At 42.4% G+C, this 25,255-nt stretch overlaps 1 protein-coding gene across 5 annotated transcripts in view; it reads left to right on the top strand.

Moving 5' to 3' along the window:
- The window catches only part of ascc3 (activating signal cointegrator 1 complex subunit 3), a 149,303-nt gene that overhangs the window by 105,397 nt on the left and 18,651 nt on the right, over nucleotides 1-25,255 (top strand). For all 5 annotated transcript variants that reach the window (XM_069171968.1, XM_069171967.1, XM_069171969.1 and 2 more), the window contains exons 19-36: nucleotides 1,375-1,461; nucleotides 1,608-1,784; nucleotides 3,607-3,832; nucleotides 4,130-4,284; nucleotides 5,999-6,097; nucleotides 6,179-6,347; nucleotides 8,044-8,264; nucleotides 9,408-9,493; nucleotides 9,605-9,771; nucleotides 10,190-10,335; nucleotides 11,387-11,507; nucleotides 12,009-12,151; nucleotides 13,460-13,597; nucleotides 14,540-14,660; nucleotides 14,960-15,092; nucleotides 16,333-16,458; nucleotides 21,244-21,355; nucleotides 21,466-21,600. In XM_069171968.1, coding sequence (XP_069028069.1) covers nucleotides 1,375-1,461; nucleotides 1,608-1,784; nucleotides 3,607-3,832; nucleotides 4,130-4,284; nucleotides 5,999-6,097; nucleotides 6,179-6,347; nucleotides 8,044-8,264; nucleotides 9,408-9,493; nucleotides 9,605-9,771; nucleotides 10,190-10,335; nucleotides 11,387-11,507; nucleotides 12,009-12,151; nucleotides 13,460-13,597; nucleotides 14,540-14,660; nucleotides 14,960-15,092; nucleotides 16,333-16,458; nucleotides 21,244-21,355; nucleotides 21,466-21,600 — 2,562 coding nt within the window. The remainder of the gene's footprint in view (nucleotides 1-1,374; nucleotides 1,462-1,607; nucleotides 1,785-3,606; nucleotides 3,833-4,129; nucleotides 4,285-5,998; nucleotides 6,098-6,178; nucleotides 6,348-8,043; nucleotides 8,265-9,407; nucleotides 9,494-9,604; nucleotides 9,772-10,189; nucleotides 10,336-11,386; nucleotides 11,508-12,008; nucleotides 12,152-13,459; nucleotides 13,598-14,539; nucleotides 14,661-14,959; nucleotides 15,093-16,332; nucleotides 16,459-21,243; nucleotides 21,356-21,465; nucleotides 21,601-25,255) is intronic.

Genomic DNA, 25,255 nt, shown 5'->3' with positions numbered 1-25,255 from the left:
ACCTGTAATATAATATTATAGAGATAAACTAACTTCTACCTGTAATATAATACTATAGATATGAACTAACTTCTACCTGTAATATAATACTATAGAGGTAAACTAACTTCTATATGTAATATAATATTATAGAGATAAACTAACTTTTACCTGTAATATAATACTATAGAGATAAACTAACTTCTACCTGTAATATAATAACATAGAGGTAAACTAACGTCTACCTGTAATATAATACTATAGAGGTAAACTAACTTTTACCTGTAATATAATACTATAGAGATAAACTAACTTCTACATGTAATATACTATAGAAATAAACTAACTTCTATATGTAATATAATACTATAGAGAAAACTAACTTCTACCTGTAATATAATATTATAGAGATGAACTAACTTCTATATGTAATATAATACTATAGAGATAAACTAACTTCTACCTGTAATATAATATTATAGAGATGAACTAACTTCTATATGTAATATAATACTATAGAGATAAACTAACTTCTACCTGTAATATAATATTATAGAGATGAACTAACTTCTATATGTAATATAATACTATAGAGATAAACTAACTTCTACCTGTAATATAATATTATAGAGATGAACTAACTTCTATATGTAATATAATACTATAGAGATAAACTAACTTCTACCTGTAATATAATATTATAGAGATGAACTAACTTCTATATGTAATATAATACTATAGAGATAAACTAACTTCTACCTGTAATATAATATTATAGAGATGAACTAACTTCTATATGTAATATAATACTATAGAGATAAACTAACTTCCACGTCTGAAAAATGGTTCCAATGCGGAAGTGTCTTAAGCTGCAATACCACCGAGTGCCACTAGGCAGGCACAGCTCCAAAAAGCCTCCGTCTCCATAAACTCCACAAACACAAGAGACAGTCTGCTCTGTGCTACATGCTGCTGGAGTGACAGGGAGGACTGAGACGGGCTCGTGTCACATTTAACTAAACAATTGAAGATCATAAACGATTAAACAAACTCTGCAAAGCTGGAGGAGTTCATTTAAGATGCAGATGAGGTGTTTGAAGTTACACAGCAGGCTACAGTCACACTTGTGCAGGAAGGAAATATATTCAGCTCATAAATTACACTTTCCATTTGAATGTTTTTAATTACTGTTGCCTCCTGCTAAATATTAGCAGTTAGCTAAGAAATATAGACAATAACATGTAATAAAATGAACAATGAGGAACCAATTTAACAAAACCATTTTTTGTGTTTGTGTATGTGTAACAATATTTTGCCCGTGTGTCATCAGCCGTAACCTCAAACATGATGACTTCTGATAATCATTACAGTTTTTTTTTCCCTCCGAACGTGAAGACCTTCAACGAACTCTTCAACTCTCAGCGGACGGAGGCAGACATCCTCAACATCGTCTCCAAGGCCGAGGAGTTCGAACAGCTAAAGGTCAGAGGTCATCAAATATGAGCTACAACTCTGCAGCGCTGAGATCTCACCGATATATCCACGATATATTAACGATGTTTCAAAGATGGATGAAGTCTTCGAAACCCATTGTGATGTGATATGCAACAGGTGTCGTGTGTCGGCAGGTGCGTGACGAGGAGATGGAGGAGCTGGAGCAGATGCTGTGTAACTACTGCGAGCTGCCGGCTGCGGGCGGCGTGGAGAACGGCTACGGGAAGGTCAACGTCCTGCTGCAGACGTACATCGGCCGAGGGGAGGTGGACAGCTTCTCGCTCATCTCAGACCTGTCGTACGTGGCTCAGGTGAGAACAGTCACACGGTGTCCCACAAACATGGTTCAGATGTTCCCAGATTCTAGACAACCTCTTCTACACTAAGGGTCTGATTTACTGAAGGTCTGCGAGTGTAAAATCACATGCAAACTTCACACCACCCGCAAAGAAATGTCCAAGCAGATCTACTAACGATGTGCAGTGAGGACTGCGTCTTTCAAATGTGCAGTTTAACACAAGTTGTCCATTCTGTGTGTTTGCCTGCATCATATGTAATATTGGGAGTTTCTACCTGAAAGTGAGAAATACTGAGAGGAAACATACAAATAGAACAATTTAGCACCCGCAACAATATTGACTAAACCTGGAAGTAGAAACTGGAGAAGTGATGGTTGTGTATTTTAGTACGACTGAAGGTATTAATCAGATGAACATCAGGAGAGACGGCTGCTCTTATTGTGAAGGAGACACGGCTGCTCTTATTGTGAAGGAGACGCAGGAAACCAGAGAATACGTAGAGAACCAGGTTTTACACCCGTTAAACATTTCTGATGTCAGAGGGAGAAATGAATCAGACATATCGTTTGTCCAGCGATGACATTTCTGAGTTATTGAAAGAACTGAATGATGATTGACAGCCAACAACAAGGAGGAGCCACTCAATACCAGCAATGTCAAAACTTCTTCCAAGTCAGCATTTTCCTGCCTCTGGGTGGTTCCAGCGTATCTCTGCTTGGATCTCCCACCAGTCCTGTTATTCAGGTGAGTTGTTACAGGTACTGAATGAGTCCTGCAGAATTCACAGGTAGCTTCATCAGGTTCACGAGACTTCGAGGAACTGAATGAAAAGTTAGCTGCTCATCACAGAAAGATCTGGACCTGCTGATCTCTGTTTGTTAGAGGATCATCAATCTGTTTTCCATTGCTAGAATCACTTTAACACGCAAACTCTCATTTAAATGCAGCGATTTGCACCTGATTTCAATGATGCAATCACTCAGTAAATCACCTGCAAAACGGGTGAAATTTTTTTTGCAAACTTTTGGAACGAACACGCAATTTAGTACCCGTCATTTGAGATCTTAGTAAATCAGGCCCAACATTTTTTTTTTCTTGATTTTTTTTTTTTTTTTGGCTTAAAATAAAACATCTCAAAGTATTATCAAATTAAATGATGAGCCGAGACTGTCCTGAAATAAACAAGATATGGCATGAATGGTTCGCTCCAACAAAGACCAAGATATGAGCTGAAAAGTGAAGGAAGTGAAATGACCCTGAAAATAGCCTGTGGGTTAAATTATGGTTAAATAAATTGCTTCAGTTGAATGAAAATAAGGTCTCAAGAACCACTGTCACCTATATGGATGTATAAACTTCTCATTTAAAATCAGTGAGCAAACAACACAACTTTAACCTGTTACAATAAAGTCCTGTTTCAACTCAGTCATGTGACCTCCTCAGACTTCAGTCCTCTCTCTGTCCAGTCGGACTCTTATCACACAGAGCACGGACACATTTCAGTCCTCCTCCACCAGAGTGGCCACCAGGCCATCAGGCCACATTAACACCTGCCTGAATCCATCCCAGCCTGACCAGACATGAGCTGTCGATCAGCGAGCAGCGCTGCCGCCTGACTCAGCCTCCTGAGTGGACATCCATCAGTGCACAGCACACACGATTAATCACACAGCACCATGTACCATCAACCTGCTGCCGGTTCCTTCTCACTTGTTTCACTTCCAACTTTAAAGTTTGGTGTTAAAGCTGCTGTGGCCGACAGAAAGTGAAGGAGACCTGTGAGTGTAGTTGTGGAGTCGGTGCTGATGCAGCGGATGTTTCTTTCTCCTCTCAGAACGCTGCTCGGATCGTCAGGGCTCTGTTCGAGATCGCTCTGAGGAAGCGCTGGCCGGCCATGACCTACCGGCTGCTCTCCCTCTGCAAGGTGATCGACAAGCGGCTGTGGGGCTTCGCCCACCCGCTGCGTCAGTTCCCCAACCTGAGCCACGTGGTGCTGAACCGCCTGGAGGAGAAGAAGCTCAGTGTGGACAAGCTGAAGGAGATGAGGAAGGACGAGATCGGTAAAAACATCACAACATTTTCATAGCACTCATTTTTTGTTCAGGTTTTCACAATAAAAGCGTTCCAGTGGCTCTGAGGATGTAATCCCACCCTGTCCTCAGGCTTTTATTATGAAAGGGCTTTAGGAAGTGCTTATTTTCAACAGTGATTCAATGGACAGATGACTTGAAGCAATTAGCAAATAAAAACAGTATTTTTTTATTAAAAGTGAGTATGACATGATTCTGCTTTTATGTGGGAACTGTGTGCACTGCATCAGATTACCTCATAGTTATAAAGCCATGTGTTATTTCCAGGTCACATGCTGCACCACGTTAACATCGGGCTGACGGTCAAACAGTGCGTCCACCAGATTCCCTCCATCACCATGGAGGCCAGCATCCAGCCAATCACACGCACCGTCCTGCGCGTCCGTCTCATCGTCACGCCGGACTTCCGCTGGAACGATCAGGTCAAAGAGAAATATGGTCACATTTAGCTGCTTCTGGTTTTATTTTAAACAGTTTCACCTCGACATAAAGACACATCCTGAACCTGTCCATGTACTGAAGACAAACACAAAGAGCTTCTTTTAAGGCAGAACTTTTGTTTGCCGCCACAACAACACTCATTTCCTTCAAATGACGTCTCTCCTGTTTCACTTTATCACAAACTTCCAAAACTGATATTGTAAGAAAAGAAAAGAAAATTAGATTAGATTCATTGAAACAATTAAAAACGACTTTTGGGGCCTTTAAGTGGTGTGAAACTCCTTTAACTCATCGCTCCAGAGTTTTCCTTTGAGTATTAAGTGACCAATCAACGACTGTTTACTACATTCAGATTATGGGTGGATTGTGTTGTGAATCCTTCCAAGCTCACTGCAGCTGCCGTCCTGCACAAAGGAACAAACTACAAACCTTTCAGAGACACATTTTAACTCTCCAAAAACAAAAAAACAGCATCCCCTCCTACCTTGTTGCTCTTCCAGCCGTGGAATCTCCATCTGTCCCTGGGAGCCTCCCCAGCATGCAGCACCTCAGCAGGCAGACAAGCCCGAGGGGATCATGGGAAGCTTAGTCCACAGTTTGTCCTGGAATCTGAGCGGAACAGGAAGCTCACTGCAGCGGGGCTGAATATGAAGATGAATGTTTATGTCCGATTAGCGATGCATGCTCCGATCATGGGAGAGTGGTAACGCAACACTGGGCGGCTTAGTTCTGATCCGGCTGCAGAGCCGGGACACATGTACCGACACATGAGCCGCACCCCTGATGGCACCCAGGAAACAGACCACACTGAGTCATGATGACACACAGGGACATATTTACTCCACTGTTATATTTATGACTTTTGTATATTTAGTTTGAGGGTGTGGAAAAGTTCAGTGATGATATTCTACAACCCCTTTTCCAAAAAAAAGTTGGGACGCTGTGTAAAAAGTAAGAAAATCAGAATTCAGTTATTTGCAAATTCCATAAACCCATATTTAGTTGAAAATAAACCAAAGACATCAAATGTTGAAACGGGCAAATGTTATTGTTTTACCAAAAATATCTGCTTATTTTGAATTTGATGGCAGCAAAACATCTCTAAAAAAAAGTTGGGACAGGATCAACAAAAATCACCTGGTGGAACATCTCACAACTAATTAGGTTACCATGGCAACAGATCAGTCACATTATTGGGGATAAAAAGATGATTTCAGAGAGGCACAGTCTCAGCAGGGAGAGGTTCACCACTCTGTGAAAGACTGTGTGGGAAAATAGTTCAACAATCTAAGAATAAATGTTCCTCAACGTAAAACTACAAAGAATTAGTGGATTTCATCGTCTACGGTTCATAATATCATTAAAAGATTCAGAGAATCTGGAGAAATCTCTGAACACAAGGGACAAGGCTGGAAACCAATATTGGATGGTGGTGATCTTCGGGCCCTCAGGCAGCACTGCATTAAAAACACACTATTCTGGAGTGGAAATCACTGCATGGGCTCAGGAACACTTGTGAAAACCATCGTCTGTGAACACAGTTCATCGCTGCGTCCACAAATGCAGGTTAAAACTCTCCAAAGAAGAAACCAGATAGAAACATGATCCAGAAACTTGTCTGGACCCGACATCATTGAAGATGGACGGAGGTGATTGTCCAGAGTCTGACTGAAGGTTCCTTCTCTCCATATTCAGGTCCACGGCTCAGTGGGCGAGCCCTGGTGGCTGTGGGTGGAAGATCCCATCAATGATCACATCTACCACTCTGAATACTTCCTGCTGCAGAAGAAACAGGTCAGTTGTGCATCCTGGACCTCAGCTAACATCATGGCGGGTGTGTATTCTGTCCTTTCTGAGTGTGTGTTCCTCCTGCAGGTGGTGACAGAAGAGCCTCAGCACGTCGTCTTCACCATCCCCATTTTCGAGCCGCTGCCCTCCCAGTACTACATCAGGGCCGTGTCCGACCGCTGGCTGGGAGCCGAGGCTGTCTGCATCATCAACTTCCAGAACCTCATCTTACCGGAGAGACACCCTCCACACACAGGTACACACACACACACAAACTAACACACACCACACACAGGTACACACACACACACACACACACACTAACACACACACCACACACAGGTACAGCAACTAACACACACACACAGACACACAGCTACACACACTAACACACACACACACCACACACACGTACAGCAACTAACACACACACAGGTACACACACTAACACACACACCACACACAGGTACACACACAGGTACACACACAGGTACACACACTAACACACAGGTACACACACACTAACACACAGGTACACACACTCTCGCACACAGGTACACACACTAACACACAGGTACTCACACACACACAGGTACACACACTAAAACACACCACACACAGGGATACACACTAACACACACACACACCACACACACGTACAGCAACTAACACACACACAGGTACACACACTAACACACACACCACACACAGGTGCACACACAGGTACACACACTAACACACAGGTACACACACACTAACACACAGGTACACACACTCTCGCACACAGGTACACACACTAACACACAGGTACTCACACACACACAGGTACACACACTAAAACACACCACACACAGGGATACACACTAACACACACACACACACACACACAGGTACACACACAACACACACAGGTACACACACCACACACAGGTATACACACTAACACACACACACACAGGTACACACACCACACACACGTACAGCAACTAACACACACACAGACACACAGGTACACACACTAACACACACACACACACACACCACACACACGTACAGCAACTAACACAGACACACAGGTACACACACTAACACACACACTAACACACAGGTACACACACACACTAACACACACACAGGTACACACACTAACACACACACACACACACACACACAGGTATACACACTAACACACACACACCAGGTACTCATGCACACAGTCCCGTTGTGAGAACATGAGTTTTCTCTCTTTTACTGTTCACTCATCACGAGTCGCTGCTGCTTCACATTAAAAGCTTCATACAGACGAACATATTTCAGGAGGTTCAAGTTTTAGTTCCTGAGTTGGTGGAGTTGTTCGTTATTAAAAAGATATTAGAGTCTGTTGACACGTAAAAATGGATGAAACACCAACCGAGTAACAGTCATATTAATGACTTAAAGTAAGAATGTCTGTATCACTGTTCAACACGATACTCTCAGAGCAAAGAAACAGCAGAAGATTGAACTGATTGTGAGTTTAGTTTTGAGGGAGGAGATGTCGCTGCTGTCGCAGTGTTTCTGACCTTTAGTGTGAAAACAACCTGAAAACTCCAACCAGCAGTGACGTCATCGTTGGTTTGTGAAATTTATGATGCCTCCAGTTCTCAAATAATGTTTAATAAAGACAAAAAGAATAAGAGATCAAGCATCATGTATGTGGTCGATAACATTAAACACTATCAATATCTTCAAATACAATAGTTCAAATGACTATATGTGATGTTAAAACTCTCTGTGACAAACCAGGAAGCAGTGATGTCAGACCAGTGTCATATTACAGCTGCTGTAAATCACAGCTTTAAGTTTGTAGCTGTGATATATGTTACAGCACCTTTTATCATATTTATACCTCATAATTAGTCATTTATTGAGTTAACCAGATTAAGCTCCTCCCATGTCTCCGCCCCTCTCAGAGCTGCTGGACCTGCAGCCGTTACCGGTGAGCGCTCTGGGGAACCGGGAGTTCGAGAGCCTCTACAAGTTCACCCACTTCAACCCCATCCAGACGCAGATCTTCCACACGCTGTACCACACCGACACCAACGTCCTGCTGGGGGCGCCGACGGGCTCCGGGAAAACCATCGCAGCCGAGATGGCCATGTTCAGAGTCTTCAACCACTATCCGTCTGCCAAGGTGAGACCCGACCGATGTGAGAGGATGTCGGTCACATCTGTTTCCTGGTGGTGGACCATCTCACCTCGTTAACTAACACCGCTAGCATTTTTCAGACGATGTAAACATAAGATATCTATAACACTTATTTTGTTCAAATTGTTTGTAATTCAAATTAATAATCACATATTTTTTAAGTATTTTGATCATGTCAAGAATATCGTTTTTGCAAAAATACCCAGATTTATTGTGATATTATTTTAGGGCCATATCGCCCACCGCTGCTGTTTACATAAGAAATAAAGAACCAACAAAAACCAGACTCTACACTTATACATTTTAAGTGTGTGCAGAGTTTACCTCATAGTCTTCCAGAGGCCACAAATTGAGGTGCACTTCACATCTGTTTGTGTCTCTGAGCACTTCATTCATAATATTCTGGAATCTTGTTGTTATCAGCTCATCAGTTCACCCTGTAAAAAACGAAATCAATCAAATATAGACACCTGCAAAAAACTATGCAGCTGATTGAGTCTTTCAAATGAATCCACATGTAATATTGGACGTTTCCACTTGAACATATAAAATATTGGGAGGGGAAATGTAAACACATACGTTTATCAGCTGTAATGATATTTACTAAACCTGACAGTAGAAATAGTGATTGGCGTGTGTTTTATTTAATATTTCAACACTCCAACACCTCATTTAAATAGAGTGATTTGCAGCTGATATCAGTGACGCAGTTACTCAGTAAATCACCTGTAAAACGGTGCAAAATAAATGTGCAAACTTTTGGAATAAACACGCATCTCAGTACCCTTTAACTGATTTCATATGGCTCTATCACCAAGGTCAAATACTGCAGGAAACTCCAGTTCAACATAACATATATTTTTGGTTAACTTCCAGGTTTCATATTTGATTGCTCCAAAGTGGTGATCAGTCTTTCAGCATTTCTACCAACTTCTGACTAAATATCTGCATCTCTAATATTAATATCCGGTGGAAAGCTGAACAAAGACACATTTTCTTCCTGACATCCAAACAATGCTGCGTTAACTCGACATTTTGTTTGGTCTTGGTTGAACAGTGGGCGGATCGTTATCGAGACATGAACCCGGTATAACGATGATCTTTCATGAGCAGCCGTTCTGTGTTCAGGTGGTGTACATCGCCCCGCTGAAGGCCCTGGTGAGAGAGAGGATCGAGGACTGGAAGATCAGGATCGAGCAGAAACTCGGAAAGAAGTATGAAAACATTATCACTTCACAGTCATGAGGATGGACGAAGAAAGCACGTTTCATTTGATGCCAAACGTATTGAAATGACAGGAAACGTTCCTCTTCCTGTCTGTGCAGAGTGGTGGAGCTGACCGGCGATGTCACTCCAGACATGAGAGCGATCGCGCAGGCCGACCTCATCGTCACCACGCCGGAGAAGTGGGACGGAGTGAGCAGGAGCTGGCAGAACCGCAGCTACGTCCAGAAAGTAGCCATCCTCATCATCGATGAGATCCACCTGCTGGGTAATTATTCAATAAATATCTCTAAAACACCTCATACACCAAATATCACACATGTCAATCAGCTGCTGCTGTTTCCACACCAGGATGTTCTATAGTAGAGACCCCAGACCAGTATGAAGACACTAAAACACAGCTGTTAGTGTTCTGAGGCTTCTGATTGGTCGGTACCATTCTGTCTGCCTCCGATTGGTCCGTATCTTTATGCCTGCCTCTGATTGGTCCGTATCTTTATGTCTGCCTATGATTGGTCCGTATCTTTATGTCTGCCTATGATTGGTCCGTACCTTTGTGTCTGCCTCTGATTGGTCTGTACCTTTTTGTCTGCCTCTGATTGGTCTGTACCTTTTTGTCTGCCTCTGATTGGTCTGTACCTTTGTGTCTGCCTCTGATTGGTCTGTACCTTTGTGTCTGTCTCCAGGTGAAGACAGAGGTCCAGTGTTGGAGGTCATCGTCTCCAGGACCAACTTCATCTCCTCACACACCTCTAAGAGTGTCCGAGTGGTCGGTCTGTCCACAGCTCTGGCCAACGCTCGAGACCTGGCTGACTGGCTGGGCATCGGGCAGGTCAGAACCAGAACATACACAGTTTTACCACTTTACTCCACATGTACATACATACATATTTCAACTCCGATTTGAGACATTATGGTTCGTCGATCATTCTGATTTATGATCATGCGTAGCGAGTCTGAACAGACAAACCACATCGTATGTAGTTTAAATACACTTTAATTGGTATTTTTGTAAATCCGATAAGGTCTACCAGCTGTGATCAGACTTCAGGAGGTGTGTTACATGTGTGACTTTTGATGCCACATTAAAGCTCACGTGTGCGTCGCACAGACAGGAAACATGCTGGTTTGGAGGGAGCTGGCTGGTCTGAGTGCAGCTCACTCGTCTGTGGACGGGGCGACAGGAAGCAGGAAGCCTCCTCCATGTGGTGAACATACAGGCCCATCACACCAGTCTCAGCTTGATTTGTTTATGTTATCATGTCATTACTATGGCAACCAATGTGGATGAGATCAAGAAGAGTGTCATCAGCACATACAGATCAAATCACTGCCAATAAATTATGTAGACAGCCAATCAGGAGGACTGGATTCTGGTGGAATATACAACAAATCAGATTTTGATTGACAGGCTGAAAACAGAGCATCCATTGGCTCTTTCCTTATTTCCAGCTTTGAGTAGGCGAGCAGCATTTGTATTTTTACAGCAGCAGATTACAAATACGAGGTCCTGCTGAGCAGCAGCTTTGAGTTCATCTTCATCACAGCTGTTCATATTAGAGGAGAGGCTGATAAACCTGCAACTGAAACTGTGACCTGCTGCAGCTCCACACACACACACACACACACACACACACACACACACACACACACACACACACACACACACACACACACACACACAGTCCAGCAGAGTCCAGCAGAGTCCTGCAGAGTCCAGCAGAGTCCAGCAGAGTCCTGCAGAGTCCAGCAGAGTCCAGCAGAGTCCAGCAGAGTCCTGCTGTCAGGGACCAGAAAGTTCACGTTGCTGCCAGATGGGGCTTCATGCTGCCAGCTGCTCACATTAACCCCCCTCGCCCTCTCCCATCTCTCTTCTCTAACAGGTGGGTCTGTTTAACTTCCGTCCGTCTGTCCGTCCCGTCCCGCTGGAAGTTCATATCCACGGTTTCCCAGGACAACACTACTGCCCCCGCATGGCCAGCATGAACAAGCCCACCTTCCAAGGTACAGGACATCCACCTGTACACAGTCTGTGTACATCTATACATGTATACTGTACACAGTCTGTGTATATCTATATTGTACACAGTCTGTGTACATCTATACATACATACCGTACACAGTCTGTGTACATCTATACACGTATAGTGTACACAGTGTGTGTACATGTATACTGTACACAGTCTGTGTACATATATACATGTATACTGTACACACATAACCTAAGGTGAAGAAGTTTTTCATTCTGCCAAGTGAACGTTTACATTTTCAATGGCATTGTAGTTTAGTCATGTGATCCATGACCATAACATAAACCAACAGTAATATGTGAACTCCACTACAGGAGAGACCTGATGTTCTCAATCAGTTGGAATAAAGATGTGTGTATATCAGTTTGGTGATCAGAACAATACAGTCCATCACTATTTTGAAGTCTGGACATTGTAAATTGCTGATCTACTGCACGGCTTTAACTAACAGAGACTGTATTTTGCCTCCGTGCAGCGATCCGCAGTCACTCCCCGGCCAAACCAGTGCTGATTTTTGTATCATCTCGAAGACAAACTCGTCTGACGGCCCTGGACCTCATCGCCTACCTGGCGACAGAGGACAACCCCAAACAGTGGCTGCACCAGGACGAGAGAGAGGTACGCTGACATCACATGACATCACACCCTGTGACATCACAACACACAGGAGGAGCAGCAAGCTGTGTTTAGGTGGCTTCACAGCACTCTGTTCACATGAACGCTCACTCTGACGGACGGACCAATCAGAGACGAGTGTCAGTGGTGAAGTGCGATGACGTCCGAGCAGTGCTTATAGTCGGTGTGTCTGCTGAACGCACAGAGACTTCAGTTCTGATGGAGTCGGGTCTGTGGAAATTCAGGTGAAGTTGATTTGTGCTTCATGAAGATTTATTCAGATGACATCCAGATTTAGAATCATAATCATAATTTTTTAACATTTCTCATGAATCTTTCTTTTCATTGAACGAAATGTGTGTGTGTGTGTGTGTGTGTGTGTGTGTGTGTGTGTGTGTGTGTGTGTGTGTGTGTGTGTGTCTCCATATGTGTCTGTGTCTCTCTGTGTGTGTGTGTGTGTGTGTGTGTGTGTCTCCATATGTGTCTGTGTCTCTCTGTGTGTGTGTGTGTGTGCGTGCGTGCGTGCGTGTCTGTCTATCTGTCTGTCTGTCTGTCTCTGTCTCTGTCTCTCTGTGTGTGTGTCTGTGTCTGTGTCTCTGTGTGTGTCTCTCCGTGTGCGTGCATGCGTGTGTATGTGTGTGTCTCTCTGTGTGTGTCTGTGTCTCTGTCTCTCTCTGTGTGTGTGTGTGTGTGTGTGTGTGTGTGTGTGTGTGTGTGTGTGTGTGTGTGTGTGTGTGTGTGTGTGTGTGTGTGTGTGTGTGTGTGTGTGTGTGTGTGTTCTGCTGATATATGCCTCTTCCTGCTGTGTCTCTGCTCCTGTCTGTGTAGCAGCTCTCCTCCCTGCTGTTTGACTGACAGGTTTCTGCTGAAAGCTGCTTAACTCTCTACAGGGGTCACCGCCTCCCTGAACCCTCTCTGACCTGACAGCTCTGTCTTCCCTCGCAGCTCCTCTTCATCTCCACTGTCTCACTGTCGTTACACCATGTTTTTAACTTTCATCACACTTTGTCATCGGTTTTATTGAAGATTTCTTTTGGAATTTTAAGTCTTGGACTAATTTTATTTAACATTCATCTTAATCTTCAGCCACTCTAAGCTGCACACAAGTGAAAGTGGAAAATGGAATTGAAAGATGAATGTTTGTCCTCACCTGCTTCGACATCTTCAAGCTTATTGAAAAAAAAAACTCTACTTAAAGTTATTTTACCCTTCGTTTTCATGAAGTTGTACTGCAGTTACAGTGAGATGTTTTGACCTGTCAGTCAGACTTCTGTCTCTCTGACGGCTCATATCTCTCCGGTTCGTCTGCAGATCGAGGACATCATCGCCACCGTCAGAGACTCCAACCTGAAGCTCACGCTGGCCTTCGGGATCGGCATGCATCACGCCGGCCTACATGAGAGGGACAGGAAGACGGTGGAGGAGCTGTTTGTCAACTGTAAGATCCAGGTAGGACCTCACCTGGACACTAAAAACAACATGGTCACGAGCATAGAGATTGAAGTGATGACCTTCAACCCTCCCTCCTCTGTCTCTGAGCTGTTCTTACACTGAGGAGAAAAATTATTCAATTTAAATGGATTTATCTTTTAGCTGAGTTTTCTGGCTCTATCTGGTTAGAAATATTCATGTCTCCCTCAAAAGGAGGCTGATGATGTCTGATTCACACACTGAGGACTGAATCATGATGGATGTGATCGATACACTGCATGTACGTTTCCACTGAAACAACCAGCACCCATCAGTGACGTCATCGTTGGTTTGTGAACGTTATGAAGCCTCCAGTTCAGATTCTGTCCGTCACCATCTTGCTAGTTCAGAGCGGTTTGGAGCAGGAAGTGACCATATTTGGACGAGCTGGAGGAGGAGCCAGCAGTGGATCTAACTGATCTGATTGGAAACCTGACGATACTACGTGCCGCCCACCGACAGCTGTAACCTGACTGCACCACAGGCCTGTCAATCAAACAGACACGCCCCCAAAAACAGGTCTTCTTGAATCTTCTTTTCTAATGAATGAGGGATTATTTTCAGATGGACCTCCAGAAAACTAATAAGAAGGAGTGACTTTAGCTAACAACACCGAGATAACTGATGGACACATTTTATTCACTTTGGATTTGATGAGAGAAGTTGAATGGGAGTCTATGGAGCCGGAGGCTTTTTGGAGCCGACCTCTAGTGGCACTCGCTGGTATTGCAGCTGAAGACACTTCTGGATTGGAACCATTTTTCAGACCTGGAAGCTACAAACACTTTTATATCCATTCTGTGCTCTTCACTAATGCTCCCATAGTTGCCTCTACATTTTCATCATGAACTGTATTTCACTTCTTTTATTCACCAGATCTTGTTAATTTTCCATTCATGTAAATATCTCTAATGTTACCAGGTTCTGATTGCTACCAGTACTCTGGCCTGGGGAGTCAACTTCCCTGCCCATCTGGTGGTCGTCAAGGGAACTGAATACTTTGACGGGAAATCCAGGCGCTATGTGGACTACCCCATCACAGGTAGACACGCACCTGCAGTACAGTTACTTTTAATACCCAAGAGTGTCATGTCAGCATTGTAATGTCGTTACAGAACAAATTATTCCTTAATAAACCCAAAAGTGATTATTACTGTTTTTGCCATTCATGCATACTGTATTAATGTCCTGACTCACTTTGATATCTGGCTTTCTGAATCACGTCCTGACAACACAGAGTCACTTTTTATCGTTGAAAGTAGAAGCTGGGATATAAAATACCATGTGTTGTAACCATGCTCCGTGTTCAAATCAGTGTTTCATACGTTGCTGTGTGTGTAGACGTCCTGCAGATGATGGGACGAGCAGGTCGTCCTCAGTTTGACGACCAGGGAAAAGCGGTGATTCTGGTCCACGACATCAAGAAGGATTTCTACAAGAAGTTCCTGTACGAGCCGTTTCCTGTCGAGTCCAGGTAACCGTCACACGTCTCTGACATCACTGTCACATCAGAGGCCATCTAACATCTAACGTCTGTGCAGTCACACGTGACAGTGAATGAGGATGAATGTCAACTGTTCTACGTCCATCGAGTCCACCAAAGAAGTATCAAACAGTCGTAAACGGCACCCTGCTCACCTGAATGGTGAAATCCCTGAAGGATATGGAGGACAACATTAACACACACCATCAAATGACAACTTCACAAGTTCTCAATAAAGAAAAGAAAACTCTATAAATATAATAAAATCCTGACAGCCATGGGATGCCGATTAAGTGAAATTGGAACTAAATTCCAACAGATTTCCTTTTTCACAAAAATGATCTTTCACAACAGACTTTAAAGTTTCTAATTCCAAATGAAACGTACAAAACAATGTTGGATCACCCGTCAAAGCTCCAGTAGATGATGTCACGCCATCCCAGCATTCATTAGTCCACTTCAGATATATTGGCAGTAATAGCAGCGGTGTCACTCATCCTGTTGCCAGGGTAACAACTCCTGTTAGTAAAAGAGCACTGAACTCTGATGGCTCTCATGCTTTATCATAATGTGGACTTTCCCATATGAATGTTTGGTAACACTTTACTTTAAGAGGTGTGTTTAAGACCTGCATGACGCCGTCATAAGGAGACTCCATCGACTCCTTCATGTTCGTGACAGGTGTCGTCATGGTAATGACTGTCTCACATCAGTCTTACGCTAACCCCTTCAAAGTCATAGTAAATGTTTACCTGTAGTTACACCTTTTTGTCAGTAGTGCTTCTAACGTGAACACAGAAAAGACACTGGTTTAAAAAACATGATTCTACACTAGAAATTAGTTCATATACTTTATGTCCAAAAGAGCTGTACAGGAACTCAATCTAAAGAAAATAAGTCGTGTAAAACTGCCAGCATTTTTTATTAAAGGCAGTAATGATACGATAACAAACAAAAAAAAGGTACAACAGGTTCAAAATGTCTATTAAAAGTTGTTGTTGCTGCAACAATCAGTTAATGTGACAGTTATGTTCTCATTTCATAGATTCAGTATTTTACCTGTAAAACATTAGAAAATACAACCGACTTCAAAGTGACGTCTTCAGGTTCAGATTGTTTTGTCCAACCAACAGCACAAAACCCCCAGAAAATCAGTTTACAATGAGAATGAAATGAGTGAAGCAGTTCATTGTGTGTCTGTAGAAGAGCTGATTGAGTGTTGCATCCACAGCCTCCTCAGCGTGCTGGCGGACCATCTGAATGCCGAGATCGCTGCAGGAACCATCTCATCCAAACAGGACGCCATGGACTACATCACCTGGACCTACTTCTTCAGACGGCTGGTGATGAACCCCAGGTGAGAGTCCTGCACACACTGAGCCCGCAACCTGACAGAGGAGGACCCGGTTGTTCGGTAGAACATCTGCTCTGTAGACAGAGACCGGCCCAGAACATTCCTGCCTGCTGGTATTTACACGGCTGTCAGCCCACATTTACTGTTGACTGACTGAAGCAGTGGGATTATTCAGATGCAGGCCTGTGAAACCCGACACCGCTCGTCCTGGATTCAGGCTGGGATTCTGGGTTGATATTCAGCGTCTGAAGTTTTGGGTGAAACAATCACAAAGGTTTAATGTTCCGTGATGGTTGTCTGCGTAGAAAGTTTCAGGAAGTCATCTTGTCGCTGGTGTGGACCATCTGAACACAACATCCTGGTCTCGGGTTGGACCGGGACCAGTGATGTCATTCCCTCTCTGTCCCTCTCCAGACTTTACTTTGTCCCACCAAAAGATTAAAGAAAGCCAGAAACATTGTTTAAAACTCACAAATACTACTGAGACCAAAGAGAGAAGTTACCATACAACAACCTCCATGGATTATTAGTTTTAATAGAATTATTCATAGTAGTTTCACTTGTTTCTCTATTGTCATTGGTTTTCATCACAGTACTGTTAATCACCATCATTCACAACCAAATAGTTCCTTTTTTATTAAATACACCCATCCATCATCCATTTCATCATCCATCCATCAGTCATCCATCCATCCAACCGTCCATCCATTCAACATCCAACCATTCATCCATCCATCCATCCATCCATCCATCATTCATTCATTCATCCATCCATTTCATCATCCATCCATCCACTCCTAAAATATATAACGTTTTGTTAGTGTGATCTCCGTTTCCATGGCAACACATGGGATATGACTAACAACTGGAAAACAAAAATACACCACATAGAAACACTAAACTGCTCAGCTAGCTCAGTCTGGTTGGAATAAAGATATCTGATGAACAAAGATATCTGATGAACAAAGATTTCTGATGAACAAAGATATCCATGTTCTCATGTGTTTTTAACATTTCAGCTCTGTGTCATGTGTTCAAACCAAACCGGTCCAGCTAGCCGCCGCTAGGATTGGAAGTGCGTGACTATCCGTGGTGTTACGGTACGGGTGCTCGGAGCGACCAAAAAGGACCAAAAGAGACCCGACTTCACCAAATGGGTCATTTAATAGACCTATAACAAGTAGAAACTACATTATATGAGCAGGGTGTCATGTCATGAGGATTTGTTGACAGTAAGCTGGACCCACAGGCGGACCATTAAATCAGAACCGTTTGGTTCCAGTATGACCAACATATTTTTAGAATTTAGTCCACCATCTTTAATCAACAGGTTTATATCAGCAACTTAAATTCAGACTCGACTTGTGATATTCATCCTGTGAATTATCACACCCACTTATTTAATGCAGCTGTGTTTTATGTTTCTCCAGCAGATCTATCACTGCTGCTTTCAGGCTCCCACAACACACACACACACACACACACAAACACACACACAGTGGGGTCCCATGGGTGTCATGAACGCCCAACTCCCTGTGCCATCAGGAGGCTAATGGTGGCGATGCTAATGGCCGTGACTCCATCAGACAGGCCGTGGCTCCGGTAAAGACCTGTGAAATGTGTTGGCTAATAAACACGTTCAGCACTGTGTTAACATGTGGAGCGATGAGACTGGAAGGAATACTTAACATTAAACACACATTAAACATGGCCATCACATATCTAACTGCTGCTTCCAGCCCTGGAACGAGGCGTTGATGCTCCCAGCTGTAGGCTGAATGATTTTATATGATAATCATGGATATATCATTTATTTCAGAGTGCTATTAGAAGTGGGTGGGCCCTGGTTCACATGCATTATGCAGACAACTGTAACATCAGCCTCATCTAATATTCCTCCTCCACCTGTTAACTCACTCATTGGTATTCATCTTTGCACTCATTCATCATCATCTTCTCTCTCCAACACTAAACTCCACCTTGACATTTCTTCAAATCACCAAAACAGAACATGTGACTGGAGCGTCGTAGCTACAGTCTGTATATTCAAGTTAAACACACCAGTTCTTTACTATGAACTGATATCTCAGCATGTATACATACATGTAAGAGTAAAGAAACTGTTTTACACTGATTCTTACACCCAGCGACAAAACCACCACAGCTATTGGGTGTTGGCAAACAAGACGGAGCTCCAGGATTCCTCGGATTCCTCTCAGTCGGAGCCAACGATAAGGGGAAATGCGAGGCAAGGCCTTAGTGTCCTGAAGGGTCACAAAGAACTTTTTTGAGGATTACTTCTGGTTCCCTCTCAATACTTTCTGCTCATTTATTTTAAAAGGCAGATCTCCGACAGCATTGAGCTCAGGACGCTGAAGTTAGCTTCTGATTCCACATTAAAGAGGAAAATTAACACACTAGTTTTTAATGGTTCTAAAGCAAACTATAGAGGCATCGCAGATCCAATTAGTAACACCTAAACATACCGATAAGCAGCAGCAGCCACAGTCCGAACAGCAACGACACAGCCACAGCTTCACCTGTTACAGCGGACAACAAGAAGATGAATACTGTCAGAGATCAGTTTCTTCAAATGAAGGAGAACTAAATACATCACAGAGTATCACATCATCTCTTCTTTCTGGTCCAACAGACTGTTCATGAGGACCAGTGATACGCCCACGAGAGTACATAAAGAATACAGTTTATTACAGCTGAGTGGAGGGTGTTTCTTTAGATTTCATTAGTCGTACTAACACAATCTGGACTTCACACACAGTTCAACACACACGGTGTCTTTTCTGCTGCATTAATCACAAGGACAGATACAGGAGATCATTCCTGCCCACTGCAATAAGATTGTACAATAACTCACCTCTGGCCAAATCAATCACATAACATATAACACGTGTCTGTTGTCTGTTTTTCTTGGTTGTTTAAATATTTAAAAAAAAAAAAAAAAAAAAAAAAAAAAAAATTAAACTTTGCACTATTGTTTAGTTAGTTTTAATTTAATTATTCTATTTTATTTTATTCTATTTTATTGTATATACTGTGCATTTTTATATTTAATATTTTTTTACTGTTATTTTATTTCTTTCCAGTATCTATAAATGCTGCTGTAGTGAAAAAATTTCCCCTTGGGGATTAATGAAGTAACTACCTACCTACCTACCTACCTACCTACCTACCTACCTACCTACCTACCTATCTATCTATCTATCTATCTATCTATCTATCTATCTATCTATCTATCTATCTATCTATCTATCTGTCTGTCTGTCTGTCTGTCTGTCTGTCTGTCTGTCTGTCTAATGGTGTATGTTAAAGCTGTGGGGCCACTGGTAGACACTTTTCTCATTTTTAATTTCTCTGTGCAAACAGAGCGAGAGGAAATGCAGAAGTAGTCCTCAATAAAGTTCTCACCAGAAGAACACAACAGAATATGCTGATTAAATCCAGTTGGTTTACTCCAACACAGATTACTGCAGGTCACTTCTCAAACCCTCGTGAAGCTTCTTGTATGTTGGTTGGTTGGTTGGTTAGTTGGTTGGATGGATGGATGGATGGATGGATGGATGGATGGATGGATGGATGGATGGATGGATGGATGAGCAGCGTTTGGTCACATGGTGTTCATTACTTTATTATTAAGCGGTAGTACTTCAGATAATGTCATGATTATTGAATACGTTAGTCATATCAAGATTGTTTAATTTTCTGCTTCTTTAATAATGAATGGAATTCAAGTAATATATGCTTTGTAGATAGTTAATATAGTTAAGGAAAATAAAGCTTTTTTGTATGAAGAATATTAATCAATACAACAACAAAACAAATCTTGGGACATAACTAACCAGCTAAAATAAGTTAAAGCATTAAACAAAGAGTAAAAAGACAATGTAAACACCACAAAAACACAAATAAACAGGATCGTTAATTTTCATTGTAAACTGTGTTTTCATTCCGTCTTTTATTTTTTATTATCCTCAGCTGCTCTGAGTTACCGGCAATAAGTTCTAAGAAATATTGAGTGAATAACAACAAGTGCAAATTAAACACATTTTATATTTCTGAAAATAAACAATAATAATTAATTTTTGAATAATTTACAAAGGACTGCTTCTTACATTGAAGCCACTCCGTAACGAATCCAGTTCGTATTCCTTCCTTCTGGTGTTGATGTTTGGATGAAAGCGGGATGTGGTTGGTGACGGAGAGGAAGCAGGTGGAGCTGAAGGAGCTCTGATTAGCAGCAGTGATGACAACATATCGTTCGTTACTCTCATTAAGAGGTCTCTCTCAGCTGGAGATGCTCCTCTGGTCGACAACACGGTTCTGGCGGTTCTAGTAGAGCAGCGGAGAGACAGGCCGCTGGTGTTGGATCTATTTAACGAGGTTCCTTCATCAGGTTACGATCCCTGTGTTTCTGCAGTGGTCAGTCATGGTTCATTCTTCGAGTGCCGAACTGGGACTTCCATGTTAGCGTGTGTTGATCATCACAACACTGCTGATTACTGACAACTCCAACACTTGCAGTGACGCTGCTCAAACAAATCTCAGGACATAACAAGCCTCGGTTTATTATTTGACACCTGCATCGTCACACAGCAGCAGACACACTGAATGATTTATAATTATTACCATGTGGATACTTTTCTCCACCTGAGATGTCACAGTTTATACGTCTTATAAGATTATAAGACCTCAGTCCTTATGTGGAGTTCTGACCTCCATGAAGTCCTAAATGTTCCATGTTATATTTACGGAGCGTGTTGTGTTGTTCAGTTATTACAGTCTGGAAGACGTCAGCCACGAGTCCATCAACACATATCTGTCCAGCCTGGTGGAGAAAGGTCTGAGGGAGCTGGAGTGTTCCTACTGCATGGAAATCAAAGAGGTGTGTGTGTGTGTATGTGTGTGTGTGTGTGTGTGTGTGTGTGTGTGTGTGTGTGTGTGTGTGTGTGTGTGTGTGTCTCCATCCAATCTTTGTCTCCTCTGATGCTGCAGGACGATCAGACCATCGAGCCACTGACATACGGTCGGATCTCCTCCTACTACTACCTGAGGCATCAGACCATCCGCACCTTTAAGGAGCGTCTGAGGGCGGAGCTTCCCGTCCACGAGCTGCTCTCCGTTCTCTCGGTGAGTGTCACGCTCAGCTGCTGGTGTTCTGTCCTGGTACGCTGAGACCTCAGACATCTGTAAAACGTGTGTGTGTGTGTGAGCGGAGGTTTCTTAGGCTCTGCAGTAACACTTCCTGTATGGAAGGTCCACTCTGATGGTTTCTGTCTCATCATCATACCTTTATCATCTTTTCACCAACATTACAAACTTAAATGTGACTGTATTCTCACTATTTACATCTTTTTATATTTTTTTTATCTATTTGTGAATACAGCAACTTCTTATTAAAGAATAAATAATCAGCTGTCCATGTTGGACTTCATACAGAAACCAGGACTCATTGTTACCAAGAACATGTGTGGACTGAAACAAAAGGGAGGCAGCCACACACTCTCTACCAGGTCCAGGCCAGATGGCTTGATGATGTAATCTCAGGATTGTTGTGTTGCTTGAGCTTCAACAAATAGCTTTCATCAAAGAGCTTAAATTTTAACAAACGAAAAGTTGGGACACTGTGTAAAATGTAAATAAAAACAAAATATAGTGATTTACAAATCTCATGAACTCATATTTAATTGAAAATAGACCAAAGACAACGTAACAAACGTTGAAACTGAGAAATTGTAATGTTTTATTAAACATTTTAAGAAATTAATTTGATGGCAACAACACGTCTCAAAAGCGTTGGGGCAGGTTGATTTTTACCACTGTGCTGCATATGGGTTTATGAGATTTGCAAATCATTGCATTTTGTCTTTATTAACATTTTACACCGCGTCCCAATGTTTTCAGAAACAAAGTTGTAATGAAAAAGACAAATGTACAAATCACTTCAGAAACAAAAGGCAGAAGAGGGATGAGATTTGAGGGACGCTCAGTAATAATTCAGTACATTAATTCATTAAAGGCAGAAGGACACACACTGCAGTCACAGCAACACAGTTACACACTGTAACACTGTTACACGCTGAAGTCACAGCAACACTGTTACACACTAACACAGTTACACACTGTTACACACTGTAACATTGTAACACAACTGGAACACAGTTACACACTGGAACACAGTTACAGGCTAACACTGTTACCCACTGTAACACAGTTACACACTGCAGCCACAGCAACACTGTTACACACTTAACACGCTGTTACACACTGTAACACACTGTTACACACTGCAGTCACAGCAACACAGTTACACACTGTTACACACTGCAGTCACAGCAACAATTACACACTGTTACACACTGTAACACTGTTACCCACTGTAACACACTGTTACCCACTGTTACACACTCTGAAACTGTTACCCACTGTAACACGCTGTTAAACACACTGCAGTCACAGTTACACACTATTAGACTCTGTTACGCACTGCAGTTATATCAACACAGTTACACACTGTAACACACTGTTACACACTGTAACATTGTAACACACTGGAACACAGTTACGCACTGTAACTTTGTAACACTGTTACACACTGGAACACTGAAACACACTAAGACACTTTTACAATGTTACACATTGTAACACGCTGCTATACACTGCAGTCACAGCAAAACAGTTACACACTAACACACTGTAACACACTGCAGTCACAGCAAAACAGTTACACACTAACACACTGTAACACACTGCAGTCACAGCAAAACAGTTACACACTGTAACACACTGCAGTCACAGCAACACAGTTACACACTGTTGCACACTGTAACACAGTTACACACTAACATTGTAACACAACTGGAACACAGTTACACACTGTAACACTGTTACACACTGCAGTCACAGCAATGCAGTTACATTGTAACACTGTAACAGTTACACACTGCAGTCACAGCAACAGAGTTGCACACTGTAACACTGTAACATTTTAACACACTGGAACACAGTTACACACTGGAACACAGTTACACGCTAACACTGTTACCCACTGTAACACACTGTTACACACTGCAGTTACACACTGTTGCACACTGGAACACAGTTACACACTGGAACATTTCAACACAACTGGAACACAGTTACACACTGGAACACACTGTTACATATTGTAACACACTGTAACGCACTGTTTCACACTGTTACACACTATAACACACTGCTGCACACTAACACAGTTACACACTAAAACAATTACACACTTTTACACTATAAAACACTTTTACACACTATAACACACTGTAACACACTGTAACAGTTAAACACTATTACACACTATAACACACTGTTACACACTAACAGTTACACATTATTACACAATGTAACACTGTAACACGCTGTTACACACTGTAGCACATGATTACACACTAGTACACACTATAACACAATATAACACACTATTACACACTATAACAGTTACACGCTGTTACCCACTGTAACACAGTTACACAATGCAGTCACAGCAACACAGTTACACACGGTTACACACTGTAACACAATGTTACACACTGTAAAACTGTTACCCACTGTAACACACTGTTAAACACTGCAGTCACAGTTACACACTATTACACACTGTTACACACTGCAGTCACAACAACACAGTTACACACTGTAACACTGTTACACTGTTACACACTGCAGTCAGCAACACTGTAACACACTGTTACACACAGTAACACAGTAACACACTATAACAGTTACACACTATAACGCTCTGTTACACACTGTAACACACTAGCACACTGTCACACACTATAACAGTTATACACTATAACACACTGTTACACACTATAACACTGTTAAACACTGTAACACACTATTACACACAAAAACACACTGTTACACAGTGTTTCATCTTTAGTACCTTTATCTTTAGTATGTGTCATCAGGATGTCTTTACAGAAAAGGTGGATTCTTAAGGAGACCTTTCCTCTCCTCAAGACAGACCTCGCTATCTTCTCTTTCTGACTTTGAGTTCCTGCACACACGCGCGCACACACACACACACACACACACACACACACACACACACACACACACACACACACAGACCCTGACTCCCTCCTGTCAAATTAGCACCACTGTTCATTAACTCTCTTCATTCATGAGATCTGAATGTGTGTATATATATATATATATATATACATATATATATATATATATGTATATAAATACATATAATGTGTGTGTCATCATGACCGCTGATTTAAACACTTTCTATTGTTGAAAATATTTTTTGTCAAAGTTGCTCAAACAGGAAGAGTGTTCATGGGTGGGTCTATTTTCAGCGGCAGATTAATACTCATCAGGTGTTGGCAGAATATTTTGCTGTTGGTACAATGAACAGAAGTGACTGATTTCTTGGGACAGTACTTTTCTTCCTGTGAGTGAATTTATCTGTTATCCAGTCTAACTCCCCCCTCGACAGTTACTGATCACCTCTGTGTTTCTTCTTGGGCCGGTATTGTTGCGTTGTGTTTTCAACACACAGTTGTGTGTCGGCTCCGTGTGTTCGGTGGCTGAATAACGATGCTAACATATGGAGGAGAGGCTACTTTGAGACAGTTAACATCCCTCGGCTTCACACACATGGAGCTGGAAGCACCCTAAAGCATGCCGAGCCGGGAGGCCTCCCTCCCCGACGAGCTGCGATACAATAGGCCGGTTGCCCCCCCACCCCCTCCACTCCCCCTCCGTCAGCTACAAGGCATGATCCTTCAGTTCG

This window comes from Embiotoca jacksoni, unplaced genomic scaffold, assembly GCF_022577435.1.
Source record: "Embiotoca jacksoni isolate LCO1_2020_lvr unplaced genomic scaffold, fEmbJac1.0.p SCAF_50, whole genome shotgun sequence".
In the NCBI taxonomy this organism is placed as follows: domain Eukaryota; kingdom Metazoa; phylum Chordata; class Actinopteri; family Embiotocidae; genus Embiotoca; species Embiotoca jacksoni.
The sequence above is the reverse complement of the archived record's forward strand: the minus strand, read 5'-3'. Positions and strand labels throughout refer to the sequence as shown.